We start from the raw sequence: 9,990 nt of genomic DNA, 5'->3' as shown, positions 1-9,990 counted from the left end.
ATCCCCGCGATTTTTTTACGGGTGGATTGTCACCGCGATGTCCCTGCGACAGTTGTGACTTTCCGCTCGTCCACGCGATCGGGTGAAATTTGCGCTGCGGGATATCGTCACCGCGGATCACTGTGAAATATTGCAGCGGCATTTCGCTCTCTCGGGTGACCCTTTATTTATTTATTACACGGGGGGCATTAATTACTATTACTCTACGCACGTAAAATATAACGAACTCAAACACATTTTTAAAGAAGAAAATCTTTATGTTATGTATTTAAATGACGTGACACCTGTCGTATGCAAATAATTACAAAATTTAATGATTTGCGTGCGAATTTTACTCATATTTTTCACAACTTATTCACCCAGGTACGTATATTAATATATATACCTGATTCACCTAATTAAACATATTGATCATGAAATACAAAAAAATTAATTATGAAAATATATGAACTTGACGACTTAATGTGAATGTAATCAAACTGCTTTTATATCTTTTATTTAATATGACACAAGAGTATACACTTTATGACATATATTTTACGATCTATATCTACGACGGGAAAATTGTTTGGCCGATGAACATTCAATGTGTATGAAACTTGTCAAACCTTATAACAAATGCAGCACGTGAACGGAATAAAATTTCGCATTCATGCACGCGCCATACGCTCTCATATTGAATTGTTCTTCAGAGATACAGATTTTACAATTATAAATTACAATTGAGTATTTTTTTGTTATAGGTCAGTATGAACCGGCAAGATAGATGTTCATGTATATTTATATCGTTTTACCTGTCATTCGATAAAGTAATAACGTAGAATAAACACATTAATTCAAAACAGCAATATATATATATAATTTTTTTTTATTTTTGGATAACTTTTTTTTCAAACTGGTGCAAGGTCATTTCTTTCATATATATAGAACATGTCAAAATAATGTCACCCTGTGATTTTGTTATTTTGTGATTTCTATACTGTATGTGTCAACAAATGTTCCCCCTTTTCAGTATGACATGTTTTACATGGAATACACAAGGTGCGTGTACATGTATTCATATTGACATATATACACAATATTCCTGTTTGACACCACCGGCCTTGCATGTATATATATATAGGTATACCACCTACCTTACACAAAACTTACCTTGCACAGAGCTTATTACATGTACTTTCATTTACTGGAAAATGGGGAAAATTTCTCATAATTTGAAATTAGAAATTATAAGATTACAAGAACAGGGACTTAAGACTTTCAGTATTGTTAAACATCTTAATAGCCAGGGACATAGAATTTGTAGACAGCAAGTAAATTACTGGTGTAAACAGTATATTTCCGGCTATTTTGTGCCAGGAGTGATAAATTCAAAAAAGGGGATATTTAAGAAAGTTTGTGTTCGAGACGCAGAAATCGTTGAAAAGACCTTACGTGAAAATCCCCAGCAATCTGCCACGAATGTACACAAAACTTTGAAAAGTGACGGCTACGAGTTATCCTTATCAACAACTAAGCGAATAATAAGTGCAGTTGGCTACACAAGTGCTTCCCCAAGATACGGACAGCTTGTCAGGGATACGAACAAAGAAAAGAGGATACACTTTTGCCAAACTTTAGTTAATTCAAATGACACACTTTGTGATATAATATTCACGGACGAGTGTTCTGTGCAGTTGCATCAAAATAAACAAGTGATGTACAGGTGTAAAGACACTCCTAGAGAGACTATACCCAAACCTAAACATCCTTTAAAAGTTCATGTATGGGGTGGAATTAGCCGCAGAGGCAAATCAAAATTGGTTATTTTTGAAGGTATTATGGAGAAGACATTTTTTACAGAAATGATTCTCCGAGATGCTGCGTTGCCATTCATTGGATCTGTTTTTCCAAGCGGACATAGACTTCAAATGGACAACGATCCAAAACACAAGTCAAAGATGGCCCGGGATTTCATGAGGGAGAACGGAATTAACCATTGGGACGTGTGGCCGTCAGGTAACTGGGGAAAATTGCTTTATCTTTTTTTATCTAATGTTTATCAAAGCACAGCTTTCAAAATAAGTTCAATTAAATATCGGAGTTGAACCAATGAAATGAAATTAAAGAACAATCAAATCACTATGAAAGTATGGGTTGACATAAACCTGTTTATATATATAGACGACATTTGTTTATCCTTTTATTCCAAACCAAAGATTATCAAGGAACATATGTAATATGGGTGAATAGAGACAAGCAACAGGATATTCATTTAACTTCTATTGAAATATTTATTACACAAAACTCAATATCACTTAAAAATGGGAATGATTAATAAAGAAAAAACACATAATAAAGAAAAAACACAATTCTTACATTTGTAAATCATACATCACGGCCTTTAATCAATGGATATATTTTCGAGTGATAAAAATGTATCGTGCGCACGAGCGGGCACATGATAAGAGACTGGTGTAGAAGGTAAATAGAAAAAAAGAAAGGTCGAAATACCTTTAAATAGAATATGCCTGGCTACAATTCATTTAAATTTTGATAATTCCAAAATTATTAAATTTTAACTTAGAAGTGTACTTTATCTGATATAATTTATTTATTTACTGCATATCTACACAATTTACATTTATACATGTATATACAGAACAACCACTGCAGAGCAAAACCCTTTCTGATCCAAATGTTGTAAAGATTTATCCGTTCTTAACCTACTGTATTATGTTGTAAAGATTTAGCAGTACTTAACCTTAACGTTCTTCCCTCACGTGTAAAAAAAATTGTTTTAATAGTCTTGATTGGCCCCTACAGCGTAAGTTAATGTTTTCATATGATTTGTTATGTATCCTTTTAGAAGTTTGCAAAGTTTCGAAACTCAGATTTGTCGTAATGTGTTTAGAATCAAATTATTAAATACACACATTCGTACTCAACATTTTCCAACCCATTGTTTCGTACACGACTCGTTCACAATATAGTTAAAGAGCACAATTTCTTACATGTATGGTTAAAATATCCTTTTTTGTTATCTAAAAGCTTGGATTGCAGCTTTATGTATTTCATTTTCTAGTCACAAATATAATTTGTTCTTGAAATCTAATATATATATTTTGGTTTTCTTTCTTTATTTAAATAAAGACCACAAAAACTTATTTGAGTTGTGGTTGACTAAGCCCCTCACAGGGCCTAATATTGACATAGAAGGGTAAAATTTATTGCGAAGTCTTATGTGGACAGGTTGTTATTGTTGTTTTATAGTGGTCGGTGCTCTGTCAGAGGTTTTACTGTAATCAAATATCATCATAAAACTGATCAAGAGAGGCAACTATCATAAATATATAATGTAAGCACTTTATATAATAAGTCATAAATATATATGTACATTTATTTACATGTTAAACACGAACTTTAATCATTGCATCTCTACAAGTTAACATACATTTGTATGTCAATTTGCATTAATTTATAAGCATTTTATTTCACATTTCATATAATACATGTCTGTCTACATTTCTATGACACTAAGGGCAGTGTGCCCTTTGTAATGCTCACTTAATCTCAATTAATTTAGGTATGTTAATATTTCTCCAAGAGACAGATCCATTGGTGGGTCTGACCTGACATTTTCTTTATCTGGATGACTGATGTCTGGCCTCTTCCTTTCTTTTTCTTTTCGTCGTAGTAATTCATTGATCTTTGGTACAATACGTTCCCTGAAGGCCCCTTCGTCTGAAAACTCTGGAAAAAACTTCACAACATAATGTTTAATTACTTCTTTTCTGGTGGCACACAATTCTTTCTTGTTCAACACTCCTCCTCCTACCCAGCTGTACAACATTCTCAGGTTTTCAGAACAGAACAGTTCGGGAAATAACTTTTTTGTGAGCTTAGCGGCGAAATTTCCAGGGCCTAATGACTGACTCTTTATTTCACGGAGTGTGTCATCTCTGATTTCAAACTGTTCTGGTATGTTTCTGTCAGAAGTTGTGTCTTGAAGTGGCATGTGCTGCTCTACATTAGATTGTTTTGTAAGAAGGGAAATGATTACATCTTGATTCTTCTTTATGGCATTAAGAACTGACATAGACTCAAAAACAGCCCTGGAGCACTTTTCCTGTCCTTTCTGTAGGTCATCAGCGCGTTTAGATAATTTTCGCACACTCTCTTCCATTGCGTTAAGCCTAGAAATCATGGGCCCTGTACCAATATTTGGTCTACCGTACCTGAAAATACTGGGTGATTTTGGCTGGGTTGTCACTGGTGTTGTCACAGGAGTTCTCACAGGGGTGTGTTGATTCTCACGAATAACTGGGCTCATAGGCTGTTGGGGAGCTGGCGAAACCGTTTCCTGTACCTGTTCTTCAAGGGGGGGTTGTGAGGTTGTTGAAGGGGAGGCGGATTCTGTGATGGTTACCTCATGTGGGGATGTTGTTGATGTGGTGATGGTGGTGTCTGAATTGTTAGGTGTTGTCACTCTCAACAACTTCGCAGGATTCTTGCTACCTGTTGGCTGTAATTAAGAAAAAATATATAGTAGGCACATCATATTTTATTTTTTTAGAAAATAATTTAATTTGCTTCTGACTTGATATGAAGGCAGACTTGCATTCATGAAAGAGAGGAATTATAAATTCAAACAAAAACACACACTCAAATATATGCTCTTTTTTAGCTGAATTGATGATATATTTCAGAGAGTTAATATTGACGAAAAGTTTGATATTATACATGCAAATTAAATTATAAAAGTACATGTACTTTGTAAATATGGGTGCTGTTCACGGCAAGTTACATGTACACCGTTCCTTTTGAAAAGTTCATAAATACAAATATGATTGAAAACATTTAGTTTTCTTAATAATAACGTTCTGTTTATATTATTTTATTTTCAGAGTCTCCAGATCTCAATCCTATTGAAATGGTGTGGGCTCATATGAAGAGGGAAGTTGCGAAGGCTGAGCCACGGACAAAAGAGGCATTGATTGATGCAATAGTTTACTTCTGGAATGATATTTTAACAATAAAATTGTGTAATAGGTACATAGATCATGTTTACAAGGTAGCACCAGTATGTATTCTTCTTGGTGGAAAAGCAACAGGAGACATACCTAAGAAACTGTTTAAAGAGACCTCAGAAGGCAAAAGCTTTCAACACTTTCAACAGATGCTAATGACCGAGGAAATGAAAGAAAAAATTAACACTTTTCAACTTTAAAAGAAAAATTACATAACTGTACCTTAGGATCTGCTTTCCTTTTCTTGCTGGAAGGATTCTTATTCAATGAGCCCTCTTCAGAATCAGACTTTTTGGTCATCTTGCTTGTAGGTTTAGACTTGTTTTCGGATATCTTCTGACGCATGTCACGTTCTGAACCTTCAGCAAGTATTAGAGCCATATCTATGTTTTTTGGCCCACCCCATCTCACACTATATTTCTCTCCTACTTGTACCTAAAAAGAAATTTTACATTAGATCTAGATGTACTCATACAATATACATTGTGAAAACGAATTTCAGTACAAGTTTTTATGTGAATAAAAATAGTAAGTGTATAAATCATTAACTAGTGCTGTAAAAGAACCCATTTGTACAACGTTTTGTTTACTAACAGACGGGATTAACACCACTAAAACGTTTTGCATATGTACGGTTGAAGGTGTAGCACCACAGCTCTCGTATGTACCAGGGTAAAAAGATGGATAAAAATTCATGTTTGTACATTATGCTGAATCTACAAAAATAAAAGCTATGTTGAATTTTTTTTCTATTAAATTTTTTAATGATTTTGTTTGTTTTTTAAATATCATCTGTGATACACTGTGAAATAAACAAATGATATTTTTCATCAATAAAGTCGACAGAAGATCTTTATGTGCTTTTCTTTCAATACACATTATTTAACTCCCATAAAACCACTAATTGCTCTGCATGTTGTCCGGAAATGTACCACATGTTACAAATTATGATAATCAATACACAGCTATATAGGTGTAATGAAAGGTGTTGCTACAAGTAAATATTAGGGCAAAGTTTCATCCAATATACATAGTTATACTTTTCTACAATTGCCGACTTGAGGTATCATGTAAATAAAATAGATTTTTCTTGGGTGAGAGTGGTTTCGTCGAACTACCCGTTCGGCGAACTGATCTTATATAATAAAACAGGTAGTGGTTTCGGCGAACTTAATTTATATAGTGCAAACAATGCAAGGTATTTGTTTGTTACATGTACGTACTGAGTTCAACTTCCCACGTAAAAGTTTTTCAAACATGAGCTGATGAGGCAAAGGACTGGAAAATTTCTAAATAAGTCTACATCCCACAAATAATGTTAACTTATGCACGTAGACCACTTGCGATTTAAACAAATAAAAAAAGATGATGAAAAAAGGAACCGATTGTAAAAATAAATAAATGAAGCGCAGTACCATATAATCAGCATGATAAAGAAGGTCAAATTTTCCAACATCCAAATTAAAACGCTAATACAACTTACGATTAACATAATTAATTTCGACTGCATTACGACATTTTAAGATTTTTGATTTTACAGTGCTACAAAGAATTTATAATTATTTCATTGATCCATTTAAACGATTTTTTCTGGTAAATTTTACGTGTCTTAATTACCATCCCTCCAAATATGGACAAGAACTTAAGTTAAAGTTGGTCGTAGCATATAATATACAAAAATTTACTTATGAAGTAAACATTTCTCTATTTTTAAATATTTTATGTCGCATTTACGGTAAGGATCTGAAAGGAAAATGTAACAAATATTTTTCTCTCATCATAAGATCACAGACCTAATTTTTTGAATAGTGCATGCCGTGGACTACTGTAGTTCTATAATAAGTAATTTATTTCTACGACACTCACCTCACCATCATGGAGAATAAATCCTCGACTTCTTAGTTGCATTTTCCCATCACAGTCGTATTTAACGACAAAGAAATTGTGGTTTTTGAGCAGTTTTCGTACTGACATCTTTCAAAGTTTACATAAGAATGTGTCGGGAAAGGTCTGTTCAACTATTATATATACATGAAATAGTCTTTCCACGGCTGCACTATTGCAGTTTGTAGCATCAATTACGTGCATGTGCTAATTGCTTGATTTTTGTAGGTGTAAATTGCTTAATTAAGCGGTCTTGAGCAAAGAATAAATAAATTAGTTCCTTGATTGGACTTAACACATAAAGATTGGTCGGCAATTAAATGTACATGTATATTATATAATAAGTGGCGTTTATTGTTTCCAGTATGAATAGAATTTCTAAATGAAAAAAAAAACGGTTGATTTAGCTATCCTTTCAACTTTTTACACAGACAACATCAAAGCAGTAGCCGATCTAAATTGACGTGCAAACAACATTGAATTAATATAGAACTTTTCTTATTCAAATTGTTAAAAAAATATTTTAAAAGCTTTGTTTAATTTTCTCGAAAATGTTGACCGATTTCGTTAATATTTCGTTTTTCCGTTTTCTTGAAACCTTTTTCACTAATTTTTTTTGTGATTTTGGTAAATGTACATTAATTTCGCAGAGCTTATTCAATAATTTTATTAATTAAAATCAACAATTAAGTGTTATTGATTTTTTTTTAGAAGACTACGTTGTACATTTACGGGAACGTTTACATATATATATGCGAATTAATCACGGCAAATCTCTGTGATTTTCCACCGCGGATTGCGGGGTTTTTTTACTACCCGTCCGCGGTGATTTGTCACTGTGGCTACTATAGTATTTCCCCCGCGATTTCCCGCTCGCCGTTAAACGTGTCCGCGGTGACTGAGTGGAAAGTGGAAAAATTGCTTGAGCTGTACTGTATATAGCAAAATCTAAAATTGTTTAAAACCAGAAAATAATAGTTCAATTTTTTTTACTTCTCTTGGCGTCTTGAATCCTAGACCAACACTTTTCGAATAACGAAGATTTTTCTTGCCCTTTGCAGACAGTAAAGCAGACTTCTTGTTCATGAAGACTGCATCCTGTTTTTGAAACGATCTCTCGGTCTGAAATATATAATTCATCCAATGAAATGAACCACAGTGATAAGTTTATATGAATCATTGAGGTCAACTCAGGGTTATACCAACTTGGCACTGGTCAAATCCACTGTATAATAAAAAATTGTTAATAAAGATTTAGTTAATCAATTTTCTTAATTTTTTAAATTATTAAAAGTTACGACGACTAACAAATAGAAATTCAAAAAGTTGGCAGTGTTGTTGGAAATTATCTTTGATTAAAAGACATGTCCGAAAAGATGTTTTTATGATTGATCGGCCATAAAAGAATATGTTAAGACTGAATTTTGTAACATAAAATGTAACTATAGTAAACACCTAATGCTGTTTGAACAATATTTTCTACAAACATCAGATGTAGGCCAACCTTCTAATGAAATTGATAGAAGTGTAATCAGGAAAATGCTAAACAATGAAAATATATAAACAGTTAAAAAAGTTATCAATACCAGAAGTATTTAATCATGGGCAAATTAGGTGTAAGGCCAAGATGACTTGGGGGCCGAGTTAGTGCTTATGCCACATTGACATGGATTCTGTCACTTAAGGATTAGAGTTGGACATGGAATTTGCAAGACAGATTCTTAATATGTAGCTAACATGTTAAGGGGTTATATGCTTATTTGTTGAACATACACAACACTCCCCTTAATCCACAGGTGCTAGTTGCATTGATTTGACCTAAAATGTGTTTGACCTTGTTATTTATACAATAAAATATCAATATATTAAAAAAAAAAAATTAAAAAAATTTTTTTTTCACTGTTATATTATTATAGACAAGGTATGCAACATTCAGGTATGAAAATTATGGGTACGCCGGTTATCCGTGTTAAAATTTTTCACCGGGCTGTAATATCGTCGGATTTTTGCATGGAATCAATACACAATATATTTTTCTATTACAATTTACTATTTACAGATCCCCAATTAACCGCTAGTTAATGTTATAAAGCCCGAAAGTAAGAAATCACCCAGGTCCGAAAGATGAGACCGTCGTGACATGTACATTGTAACCTGGTATTTACGCTTGAAATACATCAACAAAGAGATCAAACGGGTAGAACTCACATGCAAACAACTGGATTTTACATACTTTTAAATGGTTTTATGCTCCACGAGTCGAACGTAGTCCTATGAGCCTGTATTTAAAGAAATATCCTACATGTAGACGATATTTTTAGAAGGTAATTCCTACCGGAAGTATTCTCCGGCTTCCGTTTCACATACAATGACAAAGAGCGGAACAGGGAACCAAGCACATGTTGCGGGAGAACACTTCCGATTTAGGAATTTCTTATACATGTAGAATTTTTCTTAAAATACGGGCACATAGGACTTAGTGCCACTCGTGGAGGATAAAACCATTTAAAATATGTAAAATCCAGTTGTTTGCATGTGAGTTCGACCCGTTGATCTCTTTGTTGATGTATTTCAAGCGTAAATACCAGGTTACAATGTACATGTCATGACGGTCTCATCTTTCGGACCTGGTGATTTCTTACTTTCGGGCTTTAATAACATTAACTAGCGGTTAACTGGGGATCTGTAAAATAGTAAATTGTAATAGAAAAATATATTGTGCATTGATTCCATGCAAAATCCGACGATATTACCGCCCGGTGAAAAATTTTAACACGGATAACTGGCGTACCCATAATTTTCGTACCTGAATGTTGCATACCTTGTCTATAATAATATAACAAAGAAAAAAAAATTTTTTTTTTTTTTTTTTTAATATATTGATATTTTATTGTATAAATAACAAGGTCAAACACATTTTAGGTCAAATCAATGCAACTAGCACCTGTGCCTTAATCATGAATTCTGTCATTCATTTAATTTTCAAACAAATGTTATAACGTCCTTAATTTTCATGCTTGATTGGCGCAATTATCAGAGCCCAACAACAATTATTTTCGGTGTTTTTTGGGGTTGTTTTTTTTCAATTTAAAAATTA

At 33.3% G+C, this 9,990-nt stretch overlaps 1 protein-coding gene across 1 annotated transcript; it reads right to left on the bottom strand.

Annotated features, from left to right (window-relative positions):
• Positions 1-2,249: 2,249 nt before the first annotated feature.
• LOC132717820 (uncharacterized) lies at positions 2,250-5,559 on the bottom strand. The gene is made up of 2 exons (XM_060701384.1): positions 5,232-5,559; positions 2,250-4,504 (listed from the first exon to the last, which is right to left on the bottom strand). The coding sequence occupies exons 1-2, from the start codon at positions 5,388-5,390 to the stop codon at positions 3,557-3,559; spliced, it is 1,107 nt and encodes a 368-aa protein (XP_060557367.1). The 5' UTR covers positions 5,391-5,559; the 3' UTR covers positions 2,250-3,556.
• Between the last annotated feature and the right edge of the window lie 4,431 nt (positions 5,560-9,990).

The sequence above is a fragment of the Ruditapes philippinarum genome, unplaced genomic scaffold (genome assembly GCF_026571515.1).
Source record: "Ruditapes philippinarum isolate M1 unplaced genomic scaffold, ASM2657151v2 ctg2260_1_1_1_1, whole genome shotgun sequence".
NCBI classification, from domain to species: Eukaryota; Metazoa; Mollusca; class Bivalvia; order Venerida; family Veneridae; genus Ruditapes; species Ruditapes philippinarum.
Note: the sequence above shows the minus strand (reverse complement) of the source record. Positions and strands in the feature narration are given on the sequence as shown.

Excerpts from the sequence above, each read along its gene's own strand:
- LOC132717820 (XM_060701384.1), bottom strand. The coding sequence starts at position 5,390 with ATGGCTCTAATACTTGCTGAAGGTTCAGAACGTGACATGCGTCAGAAG. Across the intron at positions 4,505-5,231 it reads AAAGGAAAGCAGATCCTAAG|CCAACAGGTAGCAAGAATCC; the intron begins GTACAGTTATGT and ends TCTTAATTACAG.